The sequence below is a fragment of the Phocoena sinus genome, chromosome 3 (genome assembly GCF_008692025.1).
Source record: "Phocoena sinus isolate mPhoSin1 chromosome 3, mPhoSin1.pri, whole genome shotgun sequence".
Classification (NCBI taxonomy): Eukaryota; Metazoa; Chordata; class Mammalia; order Artiodactyla; family Phocoenidae; genus Phocoena; species Phocoena sinus.
The window spans coordinates 14,030,311-14,049,391 of record NC_045765.1 but is presented as its reverse complement, the minus strand read 5'-3'; the positions used below and the strand labels follow the sequence as shown (position 1 = coordinate 14,049,391).

At 48.2% G+C, this 19,081-nt stretch overlaps 2 protein-coding genes across 8 annotated transcripts in view; one reads left to right on the top strand and one right to left on the bottom strand.

Annotated features, from left to right (window-relative positions):
- Window positions 1–16,470, bottom strand: part of SLC1A6 (solute carrier family 1 member 6) — a 52,189-nt gene extending 35,719 nt beyond the window's left edge. For 2 of the 7 annotated variants that reach the window (XM_032628864.1, XM_032628855.1), the window contains exons 1-3: window positions 16,357–16,461; window positions 11,588–11,735; window positions 652–733 (exon numbers count right to left, since the gene is read on the bottom strand). The gene's annotated coding sequence lies outside the window, so the exon portion shown is untranslated. Of the gene's footprint in view, window positions 1–651; window positions 734–11,587; window positions 11,736–16,356 lie in introns of all 7 variants that reach the window. The other 5 variants (XM_032628857.1, XM_032628856.1, XM_032628858.1 and 2 more) reach the window with 4 other exon arrangements.
- CCDC105 (coiled-coil domain containing 105) lies at window positions 3,434–11,543 on the top strand. Its single transcript, XM_032628865.1, has 7 exons — window positions 3,434–4,116; window positions 5,335–5,439; window positions 9,476–9,674; window positions 10,062–10,228; window positions 10,364–10,459; window positions 10,548–10,661; window positions 11,195–11,543. Exons 1-7 carry the CDS (start codon window positions 3,547–3,549, stop codon window positions 11,441–11,443), a joined length of 1,500 nt encoding a protein of 499 aa, XP_032484756.1. The 5' UTR covers window positions 3,434–3,546; the 3' UTR covers window positions 11,444–11,543.
- Window positions 16,471–19,081: the final 2,611 nt, after the last annotated feature.

Genomic DNA, 19,081 nt, shown 5'->3' with positions numbered 1-19,081 from the left:
ATGAGCTATCTCCCTGGTTCTTTGTGAAACCCTCTCTGCATGGCCTGGTATTAAAATAGCTCATTCATCTATTTATTCAATTAATAAAAATGAAATGTAAGCACCTTCATAATGATTACTCTGTGTCAGTTACCATGCTAAGCACGTCATTCATATTAACTCATTTAATCCATGCCACAATCCTATTATCCTAGTTGACAGATGAGGAAACGGAAGCACAGAGAAGTCAGGTGGCTTGCCCAAGGTCACACAGATGGCAAGCGTCAGAATCATAATTTGAACCCAAGTCATCTGACTCCAGAATCTTGACCGTGGTACTATCCTGACTCTAGTAAAGATCTGTTGAGTCAGGTACCATTGGGCCCAGGGGCTAATGTGTGTACTAAACCCGCATTCCTGAGACTCCTTGAAACAAGCCTCCATCACCAAAGGTTACCTACCCCCATTTCTTCCTGGTGGGTGTCCAGCATGGCTGACCTGGGATCCTTCAGTTTTTCATCTTATTCCTCCCCATTACTAAATGATCCTTTGATTTTGCAAAGCCAGGGTCATTCATTCCTTTCTCTTCCTTGCGTTTCTCACTCAATAAGAAAACACTTATTCACTCCTTCACTCGTGTATTCATTAAATAAATGTTTATTGAGTACTTACTATGAGCCACCATCTGTGCTGGGTGCTGGGTTTCAGTGATATACAAAATAGGCAAGGTCACTGCCTTCATGAATCTCACAGTCTGATGGGGAAGGTAGACAAAGGAGACAAGTAAAACATACATAAAATGTCCATCAATGAATCAATGAGTAAACAAAGTTGCAATATATAAATATAATGGAATACAGCCATAAAAAAGAATGAAGTACTGTTACATGCTACAGCTTGGACAAACCTCAGAAACATCACACTAAGTGAAAGAGGCCCCAGACACAAAATGTCACACAGTGTATGATTAGTTTAAATGAAATATACAAAACCGGCAAATCCATAGAGATAGGAAAGTAGATAGTGGTTGCCAGGGGCTGAGGGGAGAGGGGAATGGGAACAAGATTTTATTTGGGGATGATAAAAATGTTTTAGAACCTGGTAGAAGTGGTGGTTTCACAACGTCGTGAATGTACTAAATGCCTCTGAATTGTGCACTTTAAAATGGTTAATTTTTTTTTTTTTTTTTTTTTTTTTTTTGCGGTGCACGGGCCTCTCACCGTTGTGGCCTCTCCCGTTGCGGAGCACAGGCTCTGGACGCGCAGGCTCAGTGGCCATGGCTCACGGGCCCAGCCACTCCGCGGCATGTGGGATCTTCCCGGACCAGGGCACGAACCCGCGTCCCCTGAATCGGCAGGTGGACTTTCAACCACTGCGCCACCAGGGAAGCCCAAAATGGTTAATTTTATTTATGAAACTTTCATCTCAAAAAAAGAAGCAAGTAAAATTATCACAGCATGTGATTGAGGCCATCCATTCCTTCAACCCAAGTGTACTGAGGACCTGTTATGTGCCCTGAGCTGTGCTGGGCACTTGAGACGAAGGTTCCTGCTCTCGAGACTCTTGGATTCTTCCAGGGTAGGTGGGGGAGACAAAAAAATTTTTCAGTAAGCAAATAAATGGATAAGACATTTTCAGAGTGTTCTGAAGACACTATGTAAAGAGACTGTAAGACTAAGGGAGCTGCTTTTGAGTAGTCAAGGAAGACCTGGCTTAGAGGTGAGACCTTCCTGAAGGACACCAAGAAGCCAGCCAGGCAAAAATCTTGAGAGAAAGAGATTCAGCCAAAAGGGTACCTGCAAGTACAAAGGCCCTGAGGTAGGAACTAGCATGACATGTTAGAGGAACACAAAAATGGCCAGAGAGACTGGAGCACAGTGTGGAGTGGACCTGGGGGTGGAAGATAGAAGATGAGTTAGTTCGGGGAAGTGACACTTTTGAGTAAAGATCTCAGATTTTATTCTAAGTACTGTGAGAATCACTTGAAGGGCTTTTAAGCGAGAAAGTGATGTGCTCTAGTTTAAAACATAGGGCTGACTGTAGTGTGGAGAATGAATTTGGGGAGGCAAGGGAGGAGGGGGTAGACAGGGAGAGCAGGTGAGTGAGAAATGATGGTGTGAATGAGAGTGAGAATACCGCTGGTAGCAATGGAGAAAACAAAAGATCATATCGGAGATAAGTTTTGAAGGTAGGACAGGCAAAACTTGCTGATGGATTGGATGTGGATGCAAAAAAATTAAGGAATCTTCCTAAGATTTTAACATGAGCAACTGGGGTGGATGGTGGGCTAACTATCAAGTCAAAGAACACTAGCAGAGGAAAAAGATCAGGGAGATTAATCAAAGGTGTGGTTTTGGACCTGTCGACTTTGAGATGCCTATGAATGGCCCAGATGAAGATGCCACTGCTAGAAGGAAACAAACGAGGTGATGTGATGGAGAATTACGGGGGAGAGATTGAGGGCAACTGTCTCTTTTTCTTCCCCAGACTCTGAGAGGCTTCCTATGTGGGAGGAATTATACATCATGTAAGTCTTGGTGGGTGGAAAACAAAGTCCTCCTTCCGCCATAGAAACAGGAAGTTCAGACATGAGTCACTTTCCTAGCTTGCCTTGTAGCTCAGGCATGATCATGTGACACAGGCTCAGGCAATTAGATGCAGCCACCTTGGACCCTGGGAACTAAGGAGGCAAAAAGCAGGTACTATAGAGAACTGACTCAGTTGCTGGTCGCAGTAACAGTGCCATTCCCAGGGACAGCCAACCAGCAGCTGAGATTTCTGCAGTGGTTGCCATGGTGCCCTCAAGAGCCACCACGTGTCTCTGTATTTTTTGGCTGTGATTCTGATCGGGAAACCATCTTTTCCTTTGCTGTGGCTTGCACTAAAAATCCTGAGTGATGGGAGAGAGTAGAGCTTAGATATTGCACTAAGGAAAGACTCCTTTAAGATGGTAATATTTGCGGCTTCCCTGGTGGCGCAGTGGTTGAGAGTCCGCCTGCCGATGCCGGGGACACGGGTTCGTGCCCCGGTCCGGGAAGATCCCACATGCCGCGGAGCAGCTGCGCCCGTGAGCCGTGGCCGCTGAGTCTGCGCGTCCGGAGCCTGTGCTCCGCAAAAGATGGTAATATTTAAGCTGGGTTCTGAAGACTGGAAAAGAGCCAGCCATGGGAAGGAGGTGAAAAGGAGTATACTACACAGAAGGAACAGGAAATCTAAAGCTTTGAAGTGGGAAAGACCTTAGCATGTCCTCAGAGCTGGAAGAAGGCCCGTTTTCCTGGAGGGTAAGAAGCAACAGTGAGGGGCTGGCTAGATGAGGTCGGTTTTCTCAAAGAGCCAGGATTCCAAGCCACCTCTGCCTGGCTCCAAAGCAGAGTCCATCCAACCCTTCCCTGTAGCCTTTCCCCTCCCCCACTTTTGGAACTCTGCCTGCGCTGTTGCCACGGTCGTCATAGTGATGGGTGCTCTGCTTCACTCACTCTTCAGGCCAGGAAGGAGTTGCGTGTCGTTGGGGGTCCCTGCCTCTCCTGGAGAGGACCTCGGGCCAGGCGAGGACACCAAGCAGGGACCATGCCCGTGTTGATACCCCCGGTTGAGCACAGCCAGGACACGCGTGTTGGGCCTCCAGCATGGCGCGAGGCGACCAAGGCCTTGACACAGAAGGCGCACCAGCTGACCGACCGCTGTGGGCGAGAGGCGGTGACCATGTGGCAACCCAAGGACAGCGTGCGGGACCCACACATGGCGCGCCACCTCTGCCGGGCCGCCTACATCCTGCCCTGGCGCTTCCGCGTGGAGATGCTCAAAGGTGGCAGCACCATGGAGAAGCCACCGCCGGGTGAGGGCGTTACGTTGTGGAAGGGCAAGATGAAGCCGCCTGCCTGGCATGCGCGCCTGCCGCTGCCCATGCACCGCGACGCGCGGGCCCTGCAGACGGCCGAGGTGGTGCACGCGCACGCTCGTGGGGCGCGCCTCACTGCCGCCCGCCTCAGCCGCGCCCAGCACCAGATCAATGGGCAGCTGCGGTTGCTGCAGCGCCAGCGGGAGGCTACCGACCACAGGCTCAGCGAAGTGCGCAAGGCCCTGCTTATTAACCAGCAGAGCGTCAAGCTGCGGGGCTACCGGCCCAAGTCTGAGAAGGTGGGACCACCATTCCCCCCAGCCCAGTCGCAAAGACTGAGGCCTCCGCTCCCAGAGGCTCAGCCTGGGCAAAACCCACCCTATAGAGAGAACTCTCCAACCCATCCCAGCTCCATTGAGTGAGAGCACAAGAAAATTCCCCCAAGATGAGGTGCCTTTGTTTCCAGCGCCAGAGGCGGAGATCCTCCCAAAGAGATGAGATTCTCAGGCCCCTTGCCCCAGAGGGGGAATCTATCCCAGTCTCCCAGCCAGGGAGAGGTGGGACCCTTGAGTCAGACTAGATGAAATCCTTCCCAAAGAGTAAAATCTACAACCCCCAGCCCAGACATGAAATCACTCACCCAGTCCCTAGGCGCAGAGGGTGAGACCCTCCCACAGGCATGAGACCCTCAGTGCCCCAATCCCACCGAAAACACACACGAAGCCCCCAGATGAGCAGAGTGGGTGATGTCCTGGTCCCAACCCAGATGAAACTCTCCTCAAAATGCTTATTTTTAAAACCCTAACCAAAGTCCCCCACCAGCCTCAGCGAGTGAGAACCCCTCCCGGGGCCTCACCCAGGCAGAAAGGAGCAGATTTTGCATAAAGATTGAGACCCTTGGACTCCCAGCCCCTGCACCTGAGACTTAAGCCCCTAGCCAGGGGAAAAGGGTAAGACCCCTAGTCCCAGCCCTGGTGAAATCCTCCCCCTAAAGTGAAACCCCATACCCCTACCCCAAAAGGGGAGAATATTCCAGCCTCCCTGGGGAGAGATGAGACCCCACCCACAGGGTGGGATTCCTAGTCCCAGCCCCCAGATCCAGATAGTAAGACCTCAAGAAGGCAAACCCTCATCATCGCTATGATGAGACTCCTCCACTTCTAGCCAGGGAGAGAAGATAAGACCATCACCAAGGAAGGAGGACCCTCAGCCCCAGAAAGTGGTGATAACCTTTCCCCAGCTTAAGTCACTTCCATCCCAGCTCACTGGGCTCCTACCTATAAAAAGAGAGAAGCCCCCAGCCCCGCTCTCTAGAGGGTAAGACCTACCCCAAGTGAGAGCCCCCTAAAAGGTAAAGCCTTCTCAGAGAGTGAGATCCCCAAAAGGCGAGAGTGCCCCCAACTCCATTCCCCAAAGCCAGAGTTTATGAGGTTGGCAAACCCTCTACTACTCTGGAAGGAGAACTCTCCCTCCAGCCCTCTCCCAAAGGTGTGAAAGATTCTCTCCTTGTTTTCCAGATCCCTGACAAAGCTGACAGTATGCTTACCTGGGAGAAAGAGGAACTAAAGAGGATGAAGAGGAAGATGGAGAAAGATATGGAAAAATCAGAGGCCCTGCTCAAGGTTGGGAATACCTGGGGCCACTTTAAGGGAGCTGGAGGGGGACCCTTGGCCACCTAATGGGCAAACTGCTCTAACCTTGGGGACTGTAGCAACAGCAAATCCCTCAACCCACACACCCGCCCCACCCTGACCTGATATTCACTGCATTTCCACTTTATGAAAGGGAAAGACTGGAGCTCTGAGAGATGGAGTTGGGCCTCAAAATAGCAATGAACATCCCCCTCTGTGCCAAGCCCTGTGCAGTCACTAAGTCTTTAAAATCCTCCTGTGAAATAGAACTATGATCCCCTCTTTAGAGATGGGGGAAACTGAGGCTCAGAAAGACATGGTCTCACCCAAGGCATGGAGCTAGCCTGTGGTAGGGCTGTGGTTTCAGCTCAGGTGTCTTTTTTTCCCCAGCTTTAGCAAGATACAATTAACAAATTTAAATTGTGTATATATTTAAACGTACAAGTTGAGGACTTGATATATGTGTACACTGTGAAATAATCACCATAATCACCTCGTGTGTGTGGTGAGAACACTTAGCAAATTTCGGTTATAAAAGACAGTATTGCTAACTATAGTTACATTAGATCCCCAGAACTTAATCATCTTGCATAACTGAAACTTTGTACAACTGAACCAACATCTCCCCATTTCTCTCTCCCCTCAGCCCCTGCCAACCACCATTCCACTTTCTCCCTCTCTGAATGTGACTATTTTAGATTCCACATATAAGCGAGACCTTTCTGCATCTGGCTTATTTCACGTAGCATAATATCCTCCAGGCTCATCCATGATGTCACAAATGGCAAGATTTCCTTCTTTCTTAAGACTGAATAATATTTCATTATATATTATTATATACTATACTATATTGATATCTACATAATTTATTGATTATTAATATATTATTATTATTGCTATATATGATTAGTATAGTAATAACATAATATAGTAATATTGTTATTACTGGAAATTACTACTATTATTATATTACTGTATTATATATTATATTATATCACATTTTCTTTATCCATTCATCTGTCAACAGACATTTAGATTGTTTCTATGTCTTGACTGTTGTAAATCATGCTGAAATGTACATGGGAGCTGTTTCTCTTCGAGGTCCTGATTTCCTTTGGATATGTACCCAGAAGTGGGAGAACTTCCTCATGATTTAACTCAGACGTCTTGAGCTCTTTACACTGTACTATGTGCTTGTCTCTGTCAGCTCCAGCCAGAGATGGTCTCTCACTGAATCCTTCACTCTCGCAACAAGGATTTCCTTATGAGATCACTAATGGAGATGGGAGAGTACTTATGTTTCATGGAGCCTGTGTGTACTTTTTTTTTTTTTTTTTTTGCGGTATGCGGGGCTCTCACTGTTCTCACAGTTGTGGCCTCTCCCGTTGCGGAACACAGGCTCCAGACGCACAGGCTCAGCGGCCATGGCTCACGGGCCCAGCTGCTCCGCGGCATGTGGGATCTTCCCGAACCGGGGCACGAACCCGTGTCCCCTGCACCGGCAGGTGGACTCTCAACCACTGTGCCACCAGGGAAGCCCCTGTGTGTACTTTTGACTCTTCCATTTGACAGATATTAATCCAGTACCCCGGTGGCCCAACCACCGTGCTTGGCACTGGGGACAAAGTTGTGAACAGTACAGAACTGGCCTTGCCCTCAAGGAGTTCATATTATAGGGGCATTCAAAGAAGGGAGCGGCCAGGGTTGGGGGAGTGGAGTTGGGGGAAAGGATTTAGGAGCTGGTGCACCTACTGTCCGTGGTGCTGAACCTTAACTGCACTCAACCTACGGCACCTCCAGGCCGCTGTCATGTTCCTTTAAAGCTGGTGATCCTGAAAAATCCTTCAGGAAAGTCTGAAATAGACAAGGGAGAAGACCCTGTGGCCCCCTTAGGGAAGGGCTTGCAAGAGACAAAGGGAAATTGGGAGTTGGGAAAAGACAGACAGATACAAACCCAGGAGAAAAATGCTCACACCAAATAGACGTGTTTCAACTTAAAATCATGAACTCGGATCTCAAACTGACACTCAGAGCTTTCCCAGAGATCTCACCGTGTGTCTCTAGAAGGCTTGCTGTCCCCCTGTGCCAGTTATTTCATACCTTCTCTTCCTTCAGATCTCTCCAACTCCCTGCTCTTTCTTCACTCTCAGTGAATGACCCCAATGCACGGAAACCACTGAAGAAAACTTCTCTCATTTTTCCTGTGCCAGTCCTATAATTCTATCTACCTGCCACACCTACCTCCTCCCCTTCTCCCGCATCATCAACATTTCTTTCTTTATTGGATCATTCTCACCAGTGAACAAATGGGGGGTTATCCTTTAATGGATACAGATCTATCTGGGATGGTGAAAAGTTCTGAAAAGGGACAGTGGTGATGGTTGCCCATTGTGAATATACTTAATGCCACTGAACCGTACTCTTAAAATGCTTTCCTTGGCAAATTTCTATGTCTATTTTACCACAACAAAAAAAAAAACCTCTTTTGATCCCATGCACCCTTTCAGATAATCCCCATTTCTCTGATTCACTCACTATCCAATCTTATCTGCACATGCTAACCCTCTCACTTCCTTTGGTCAGGAACCGGATCATTTTTCCCCACTGTATCCCTGCCACCTGGCACACTGCCCAGCATACAGGAAGGGCTTAATGAACATTTGAATTCATTAATGAATGAAAGACTTTTAAAATCCATTTTTTTACCTAAATGGATGAATCTCGATGATATGATATTCAGCAAAAGAAGCTGGACATTAAAAGTGCACACTGTAGGGCTTCCCTGGTGGCGCAGTTACGTGAAATATTCAGTGGATACACTGATAACCATTCTGTGCCCATACAACCCTTCTATTTTCATTTTCAGTACAGTATTCAATAAATAACATGAAATATTCAACACTTGGTTATAAAATAGGCCTTGTGTTAGATGATTTTGCCCAATGGAAGTGTTCTGAGTACGTTTAAGGTACTCAGTACCTTTAAGGTACTCAGTACGTTTAAGACTAATGGAAGTTTTCTGAGTACGTTTAAGGTAGGTTAGGCTAAGCGACGATGTTTGGTAAGTTAAGTGTATTAAATGCATTTCAACGTACTATTTTCAACTTACAGTGGGTTTACTGGGATGTAACCCCGTCGTAACTCGAGAAAGATCTGTACTTCATTTGGCCAGTGGAGCACAGAAACAGCCAGAAACAATATGTACATGAACGAGCACGGCCATGTTCCGATGAAGTTTTATTTACAAAACCGGATGGCCAGTCCAAAGTCTGTAGTTTACTGAGCCCTTCGCTAATCTGCTAGGGAAAGAGGTACGGGGCATCAAGGAAATTTCTAAGGTGATGGAAATATTCTATATTTTGATGAATGTGGTGTTTATGTGGATATATATATGAAGTCGTCTGTTTTAATATGACTTTCAAATAATCACAGATATCTGAGGAATGCAATATATTTTATAATAGTGGCAGTAGGATTTGGGTAGGGATGGGGATCCAGATGCAGTAGAGCCTGGGAAGAGGAACTCTGAAGACAGCTGAGGGTGCTTCATACTGAGTAGAAAAGAGGAAGGGAGACCTGGAGACTAGGGATGGGGGTGGGATAAGCCCTGAATGCAATTGAGGAGAAGGGATGGCACAAGAAGACCAAAGTGTAGGTACAGCTAAATACCTCTCCACTTCACAGATGGGGAAATTGATGGGGGAGGGGCTTTCTCAGGTTCCCAGAGCAGAGCCAGGCACAGAACCCAAGCAACTAATACTGGGAACAGGAAAGCTGCCACCAGCCCCTACTGTTCCTTACTCCCCACCCGGGGACCACTGAAGGCTTCTGGACAGAGGCTGAGAGTATTGTACGTCTGAGCTTCCACTTGAAAATGGGTTGTCCCTTTCCGGCTGCAACAAGGACTGGAGAAAGTCAGTTTGGAGGCAAAACACTTTGCAGCCACTAGCTGAGAGATCACGAGTCACTTCCCCCAATCTCCCAGCTTACAATTGACCTCTGCCTCTCTCTCCTTCCTCACTCCCAGACCCTGGCCTCCTGCCGCGACACTCTGGTCTTCTGCTGTAAGGAGAGGCTCCAAGCTGTGGAGCTAATGAACCAGCCACTGGACAAGATTCTGGAGCAGGCCGGCCGCCACTCTTGGGTGGACCTCTCCCGAGTTCCCACCCCGCGCACTCAGGGCCTGAAAACCCCGCCTCCAGACCCTGTGGGCACCTATACCCCAGGTAAAACTCCACAGAAAGGAGTCCACTATAGTGGGTTTCCTTGGTACTCACCTCTCTCCCACTTCTCGGCTGCCACCTTCCCCGGGTAACTGCCCCCCTCGACCAAGAGAGAGGGGCGCCAGTCTCCAGCAGAGCGCACGTTCTTGATTAGCTCTTTCCCCTGCGCACTACTGCTTCCCACACCCCGACTCGTTCAGTCACTCCCTGATGCTACACATACTAACCCCGCTATTGGCCCCTCCCCTGGACTTTCTCCCAGTCCATCAGTAAAGCCCCCTTGCCCAGGGCCCACCACCACCTGAGAATAGTGAGGGGGACGCAGAAAGCCAGGGTTGGGAAAAGGAGACCCTGACACCCCACACGCATCCCTCCTCCCCACTCCGTCAGAGTGCGCCACGGCGCTGTACGAAGCCAAGCGACTGTTAATGGAGTCCAAGGACACTTTGCTAGATATGGCAAAGAACGAGGAGGACACCCGAGAACAGCAACAGCAGATAAGCGACCACGTGTGCGCCTCGCTAGCGCAGAAAATGCGCGAGACCTTGGAGCTGAAGGTGGGCCCCGCCGGCGCCGCTCTGAGTTGGCGGCTGGAGGCTAGGATGCTATAGCACCGAGGCGGGAGAAGGGGGATGCAGGAGGAGAGGGGACGGGAGGCCGATGGGATTCTCCCTGTGCTCCCACCCACCCAGGATAGACTGAACATGACCTTAGGACTAATGAGGGCAACTGTCCACCGGTGCACGAAATTCAGCCAGGAGATGTGCATCACCCGCGGCCTCGTCAAGGTATGGTTTGGGAAAAGGGTCTGCGGGGATGCGGCCAGGGGCGTCGGGTAGGCTGGGCCTCACGGCTCTACACACCACACTCCGCCAGGGTCCTCTGTCAAAAAGTCACCTGGAGACTCGAGAGAAACTGGACAGACCTCTGGTTCGCATGTATCAGAGACACGTGGGCACCCAACTCCCGGAGGCCACGCGCCTCGCCCAGGTAAGCCCCTGTCCATCCCCCTTCCGTGCCTGCCCTCCCTCTCCAGGCGCAGCCCTGCCCTGGTAAGACTCGTTTCTCAAGCACACTTAGCCCAGGTAAGACCCCCTCACTGAGGTCTGTGAGTCCTTCAACTCCTCGACCAGAAGGATGCTCTTCAATACCCACACCTGTCTCAAATAAGTTCCCTCAACCTCTGCTCCACCTCTATCCAAGGTCCGCTCCTCCCGGCAACTGCAGGTGCATCATCCCCTCCTTCATACCCGCCCTGTCACAGGTTCTTTTCCAAGTACATTCTGGCCCAGGTGTGTAACTCCCAACCCCATTCGAGGCTCGCCCCTCCCAGCTGTGCTCCTTCCCAGGCGAGGCCCTTTCACACGCACACCTGACTCAGATGTGCCCCCCCATCTGAGGCCCCTCCCCTCTTCAGCTGTTGTCCTTTCACACGCACACCTGGCCCAGGTGTGCCCTGGCATCCCAGATAGCGCCTCGCGGGGGCTCGCCTGTTTCTCAACACGGCCCCTCCCCGTCTCCAGGGCACTGACAAACTGCAGCGCCGCATCTCGCATGTGGAAGAGAACCTGAAAGAGCTGCTCTCCATGCGCAAGAACGTCACCTGGAGCCTCAACTGCAAGAAGATCGGGCAGGACGTGGACTACAACGTGGTGCGCTTGCGCCTCCGCCAGCGGCACCCCAACGTGTGCTATGAGCAGGCACAGCGCCTGGTCAACGACTGGGACCCACGTACGCCCCCACGCGCGGAGTCCGGCGTCGCCCGCAAGTGACAGGCGCACCGTAGCCCCAGTCGGCCACAGCCCAGCGGCCCTCCCTCTCTCCTGACCCATCCTCTCTCCGAGCTCCCTCTAGCAGAATTATAATTTAAAATAACCTAATAATTACCACTTATTAGGCACCTACCGGTCACTTACCCTATAACACTTTATAGGTCGTGTATCCTGCAAGTTAATAGAATGGATTTGGCCACCGTATTTCTAGGGCTCAAATCCTGGCTCCCCGATTTCAGATTGTGTGGCCTTAGGCAAGTCACTGTTCCTCTCTGGCCTCAGTGTCTCCAACCTGTAAAATGTAGAATTACAGCATTCACCTCGAAGCCTTGTCGTAAGGATAGAGGAGTTCATGCATTTAAGACCTATAGAATGGTGGCTGCATATAAAATGTCTTCAACTGCAGGTGAATTGTTATTCCCGTTTTACAGTTAAGGAAGGTGAAGCACAGTGAGGTTAAGCAGATGCCCAAGGTCATGCAGCTAGTAAGTAGAAGAGATGGAATTTTAATACCTAACTCTACAGCCTGCTCTCTAAGCAGACCTCGGATTCTGCCTTTATTGACAAAACACACACACACACACAGGGATGAAGCTTCCCCTGGAGCTCTCTCTAGTGGAGGTTGTTTATATTCCCAGACCCCAAGCAACTCCAGCGCAGAGGTGGAATTGAGCCCTCCCTGCTTCCCTTTCTCCCTGGAGAAAATTGCCCTTTTCTCCATTTACCTGGGGGAGGGGATACTTCAAAATCCACAGCATCCTTTATTAACCCCTATAAAGCGCCAGGTTCTGAACCAGGGGCTGGGAGTGCAGCAGTGAGCAAGGCTTACATGGTCCCTGCTCTCAGGGAGCTCACAAGTTGATCAAGTGCAGCCAATATCTTCCTGTTGGATGCAGCTCTAGTGTGGTCTCCTACAGGAAGCCCACCCGACTGCACCCACCCGTTCAGGCATAGTTCAATTTCTCCTCTCTGTTCTCTTGGACGCCCTCCCATCACAGAACTCTTCACACCAAGCTGTGATCATCATCTGCTCTCATAGAAAGATTCCAGGGTGTCTTGTACATAGAATAAGGGGTGTTCATTCAAACCACAAATATTTCCCAAGCAACTGCTTCATGCCAGAGACTGTGTTAGGTGCTGGGGATACAGCAAGGACCAAATCACACACGATTCCTCTCTCATGAGACTGGCCATGCATATGCTAAAAGTCACCCTCACAACCGAGCCCAGTCGACATTTTACAGAGAAGGAAATGAAGTTCAGGAAGGTGAAATCATTTGCCCCGGGTCATAGAGCCAGCAAGGGACAAAGCAGGATTTAAACCTGGGTCTGAATCCATGCTCGCTCTCTTTTTTTTTTTTTTTTTTTTTTTTTTTGCGGTACACGGGCCTCTCACTGCTGTGGCCTGTCCCGTTGCGGAGCGCAGGCTGCGGACGCGCAGGCTCAGCGGCCATGGCTCACGGGCCCAGCCGCTCCGCGGCATGTGGGATCCTTCCGGACCGGGGCACGAACCCGTGTCGCCTGCATCGGCAGGCGGACTCTCAACCACTGCGCCACCAGGGAAGCCCTAATGCTCGCTCTCTCTTACGCCAAATTATAAGCATCGATGGGCTCACCATAACAACCGAGTGTAGATGGAGCTAATTATGCTCGTTTGACAGGAAAATACACAGAAAAAAGGGAGAGCTGCGTGCCCAGGGTCACAGAGCTGAGGAGGAGGGCTGGGGGTTCAAACCAGCAGTATCTGACTCAGAGTCCTTGGGCATCACAGCCAGCTCCCTTATCTCAAGAGGGACTCCACAGCCTGGGGACCATCAAGGGTTCCCTAGGGTTCGAATTTCCCTGGGATTCTAATTTCCCTGGGAATGTTCTTCAGGCACTTCCTCCCTGTACCCATCAGGATGCCAACAGGAAGCAGATAGCCCACACAATTTGAAGGAATTTTAACAAAGAAACAACAGCTGATCCCCATGACTCAGAGATTCTGTATTTGTGAATTCACTTAATTCACTAAAGTTTATTCGAAACCCCCAATACCGTGGCACTTCTCCAATCATTTGAGAGCATGCACGGAGCAGTAGAAGACTTGCTTCCGGACCGCACAATCCCAGAAGTCACAGCAAGACAAGGCTCTGCCTTCCTGTTTCAGGTCTCATCCCTAAACAAGCGTCCTTTCCGAGTCTACTTTTTGGCACTTCTTTTGTATTTTTGGGCTTTTCGCTCGTGATTTCACTGTTTTAAACAGCTCTTAATCATCATGCCAAAGTGCTGTCTCGTGTTCCCAAGTACAAGAAGGCTGACACGTGCCTTACAGAGAAAATGCGTGTGTTACACAGGTTCGCTTCAGGCATAAGTTATAGCGCTGTTGCCCCTGAGTTCAATATCAATGATTCACATTAACGTATAATATTTTTATTGAACAATATCTAATTAAATAAGTCGTCTTTAAGCAGAAACACACATAAGACAAGGTTATGTGTTGATCGGTTGATAAATATGGGACCAGAGGCTCACAAGCATCTACTTTTTGTGTTTCTTCTGGGAGTGATGGTTCAGTATTTGGGCAACTTTATAGAACGTAACCTCCATGAATAATGAGAATGGACTGTATTTGCAGAGGTGTAGGCAGGATGTAGGGAAACCTCAAGGGATAACACAGTACCCAAGGTGTTACTTATTGTGAGGAACCACATTTGCCACTCGTAAGTATGAAGGGGCAAGGTGGTCAGAAGGAGAAAAGTACTGTCTGGTGTTCCTAAGTGCAAGAAGGAAGGAAATGCCATGTGGCTGCCGGGGGAATAAATGCCCCTATCCCTTCTTCCTCTCTTGGCCACTGTTCTCTAATGGTCAAAACAAAAGAGAAAGGGAGCCCATTGGCACAGTGCATCCATCCTCCTGGGGTATAGAGTCATCACCACCCTTCTGACTTTTGAGCCCCTTCCAGGTCCTTCCTGGGCCTGGGGACTGTCCCCTTTGTCTGCATCTTTGTCCATCCATCTTCCCCAGAAACCTTACATGGGGATGCAAACCTTGCATGGGGATGCAAACCTTGCATGCAATGCCTTACCCTCTGGGTTGCAACCTGCCACCCTCATCCTAGCCGACACAGACCCGGTTTGTCACCTCGGCTCACCCAATATTCCCCAACAGCATTTGCACAATCCCCTCAGTTGCCTCAGAGATGAGATTTTGGCTGCTTCCCCTAAGTCGAGCTGCGGGCACCCAGGGAGCCTCTCAGTGACACTAAAAGGTGAATGTCATCATCCCCATGTTAGAGATGAAGAAATAGAGCAGTGGCAAGATTTAAAATGCCACCCAGCAAGTGAGGGGTTAAGTCTGGACTTTTAAAGGTGTGGGGATGTCCCCACATGGGGATACTGCACTGTCCCCAAAGAATGATCCAGGTGTCATTTGCATGAGAACACCTACAGTGCCCTTCAATGATACAGATTCCTGGGCCGCACTCCAGACCTACAGAATCTGAATCTCAGGGGACAAGGTCTAGGAATTTGCACTTCTAATGAGCCTGACGCACACCATGTTTGAAATGCATTCCCTCCCTGCTGCCAATTTCCCAGGGCCGACTTCTGCATTGGCCACAGCAGACGCTGGAGGGGCCCACGAAAATGTTTTCTTTTTAATTTCTTTTAAAGTCAGAAGAAACATATAACTATATAAAAATAAGTATATAATATATTTACACTATGTACAATATAGTATGTCATATGATATGATTATATAAAATATTATATATATTTAAATTATTAAAATTATAACTTCAGCCTGGATTATATTTATCTTTATAGCAATGCCGGATTTGTTTTAATTGTGGTAAAATACACATACCACAAATTTACCATCATAACCATTTTTAAGTGTCTGGTTCAGTGACATTAAGGACATTCACACTGTTATACAACCATCACCAGCCATTCATTCCTCTTTTCATCTTGCGGAACTGAAACTCTACCCCCATTAAACAATAATCCCCTATCCTCACCTTCCCCCAGCCCCTGGCAACCACCACTCTACTTTCTGTCCCTATGATTTTGACTACTCTAGTGACCTCATATAAGTTATACAAATGCAGTTTTTAAATGATTTTTTAGGGACTTTCCTGCTGGTCCAGTGGTTAAGAATCTGTCTTGCAATGCAAGGGATGCTGGTTCAATCCCTGCTGGGAGAATTAAGATCCCACATTCTGTGGGGCAGCAAAGCCCGCACACGGCAACTACTGAACCCATGCACCACAACTAGAGAGCCTGCATGCCACAACTACAGAGCCCATGCACTCTGGAGCCCATGCACCACAACTACAGAGCCCGTGCACTCTGCAGCCCGCGCACCACAACTAGAGAGAAGCCAGCGAACTGCAATGAAGAGCCCGCGTGATGCAATGAAAGATCCTGCATGCCACAACTAGGACCCAACAAAGCCTAAATAAATAAGTAAATAAATATTTTAAAATAAATAAACTTTTTTAAAAAAATAATTTTTTATCCTTTTTTACAGAAGAAGGGGTCCATGAAGGTGAAATTTCCTCAGGCCCATGAAAACCATAATTGGGTCCTGCAACTTCTCCCTTGGACACTGGGTGCATCCCTGTCATTCATTTAGTCACTCAATCAACATCGTTCAGTAACATTAACTGAAGCCAGCCACTATGCTGAGAACTAGGGGGTATTTTTTGCTATCAAACACCCTGTTGATTTTATTCCTAATAATTTTGAATCCATCTGTTTTCCTCCATCCCCTGCCCCACGTATCCCCTTCACCTTCCAGTTTAAGGCACCATCAGCTCTTGCCTGGATGGTCCTACAACCTCCTAACTGGACCTCCTGTTGCCGTGTTTCCCCATAATACACAAACACATCTCAACCATGGCTTATAAACAACAGACAGCTATTGCTCACGGTTCTGAAGGCTGGGAAGTACAAAATCAAGGCGGCGGCATGGTCGCATTCTGGTGAGAACCCTCTTCCTGGCTCCTAGCAGGCACCTTCTCACTGTGTCCTCACATGGTGGAAGGGGCCAGGGAGCTCTCTGGGGTCTCTTTTATAAGGACATTAATCCCGTTCATGAAGCCTCCACCCTCATGATCTAATCACCTCCCAGAGGCTCCACCTCCTAATTCTATCATTTTGGGGGGCTAGGATTTCAACATATGAAGTTGGGGGGAGGCACAAGCATTCAGACCATATCAATCTGACCTCACCACCCGCTCCCCCCCAATCTCATGCAACTCCCCCACCGTATTCTGACACCTGGCGCTTCAGTCAGTTTTATTTCTGTGTGAGCTTCCTATTGCTGCTGTAACAAACTACTACAAACTTAGTGGCTTAAAACAATGCAGATTTAGATCTTACAGTTCTGGAAGTCATAAGTCCAAACTGGATTTCACTGGGTCAAAGTCAAGGTGTCCAAAGGGCCATGATTCCTCTGAAGGTTCTGAAGGAGTACTCATTTCCTAGCTTTTTCCTGCTTCTAGAGGCTGCCTGCACTCCTTGACTTGTAACCTCTTCCTCCATCTTCAAGGGCACAGCAGCACCTTTAAACCTGACACTAACTCTTTGCTTAGGTCATTATATCTTCTTCTGCTTCTGACCCTCTTGCCTGCCTCTTGTAAGGAAACCTGTGATTACACAGGACCAACCTGCGTGATGCAGAATACTCTCCCCATCTCAAGATCCTCAGTCACATCTGCAAGGTACCTTTGACCAAGTAAGGTGACATATTCACAGCTTTGAGGGATTTAGACATGAACATCTTTAGGGGAGGTGGGGGAAGTGAGCATTATGCAGCCTACCACAGTTTCTTCCACGCTTCAGACTTTCTTTTGCCCCCAAGCATTCACACACGTTACTCCCTCTGCTTAGAAAATTCTCTCTCACAGTGGCATATGAGTGAATGGAAGTTATACTCATTCTGCCATGCATGTAGACAAGTTTTAAGAACATTGGTTATAAAGATGTCTCTAAGGCTGCTACTTGCAAGCTGTGTTGGGAACAGTGCTACGTCAGTGAATGGAACTTATACCCATTCTGCCGTTCATGTAGTGTTTAAGAACACTTGTTATAAAGATGGTTCTAAGAATGCTACTTGCAAGCTGCTTTGAAGACAGTGTTATATCTGTAAATTAAAGTTATAGCCATCTGTAAAGCATGTAGAAAAGTGTTTAAGAACTCTTGTTATAAAGATATTTCTAAGAATGCTACTTGAAGCTGCATTGAGGGGAAAAAAGGAAAGAAAAGAAAAGAAAATTCTCTTCCTACCCCTTTTCCTGTCTAGTACTATCCGTTTCCCTGGTTCCACAAACTAGATCAAACCCCCATATATACATTTCCATAATACCCTGCACTTTTCCTTATCATTCTTGTCCCATTTGTGTGTGATAGTCTAGTAACTATCAAGCCCCTAAGGTACTGCCTTATTTTTAGAGCTCTTGGAAGCAGACCTGAAAACAAGAATTCAGGTGTAAGGAATTTATCTGGAAGGCAATTTGAGGAAGTCCCAGGATAGGAGCAGGGCAGTGGTGCAGGAAAAAGAAGGCAGCCAGTAACAGGTGTTAAACAAATTACCATCATGGGCAACTGAGGCTCAGTCCTGCTGGGGACCTCTCAGAGACCGTGGAGAGCATGCATCTCAGAGTTACTCCAACCAAGGAGCAAGGAGGCTGGGGTACTTATCCATCCACTCTAGTCAGTCATAGATTGAGAGCTGCGCTTCTGGCCTTCGCATGGACCAAGCAAGCTTCAGTGGCCAGAGATAGCCTTCAGGCAGGGAGCTGAAGGGGCTAGCAGTTGGGAAGGCTAGTGTAGTATGTATGGGGATGGTGCCAAGGAGATATGGGTGTGGAACCAACATCTGTTGCAGGGAGGGATCTTATCTGTCTTACCCCTCTGTATCCCCAGTACCAGGCACATAGCAAACGTTGGGTAAATATTTGTTACATGAATCAATGAACAAGTGGGTGAACTTAAAGTTGAGTGTTTTTATGTGTGTTGCCTTATTTAATTTTCAGTTTTAGAAATATAAAGATTTCCTTGTAATTAGCTGGTTCACCGTGACTCTGCTAGCTCCTGTATTATCTTCCCAGTTTTACTGGAAAATAAGAGACTGGCAGAGGAAGCAACACAGCATCGGCTGGGGAGAGAGGCAGACCTGGGCTTGACGCCTCCTAGCTGTGTTACCTTAAGCAACTTGTTTAACCTCTCTGAGCCTCAGTTTTCTCTTGTGTAAAACCATGATAATAGAATTACTTCTCTCACCAGGTTGCTGTCAGGATTCACTGAGGTGATACTGTATGTCAGTTACCCCAGTGCCTGATAGTAGGGAGGTCTCCATTAATAGTAAAAACTCATGTACTTTTTTTATTATTGAGGGGAAATTCATATGACTTAAAATTATCCATTTTAAAGTATACGATTAGGTGGTAATTCATTGAATTCACAAGCACCACCTGTATCTAGCTCCAAAACATTTTCATCGCCCCCAAAAGGAGAAATTGTATCCTTTAACAGTCATTCTTATTCTACTCTAAGGAAGATCTTGCTGCTTTTCAGAGATGTCCAACTATGGAGGGGAGGGGTTAATTTTGTGAAGTAGTGAGTTTCCTGACACAGAAACAGTCAAGCACGG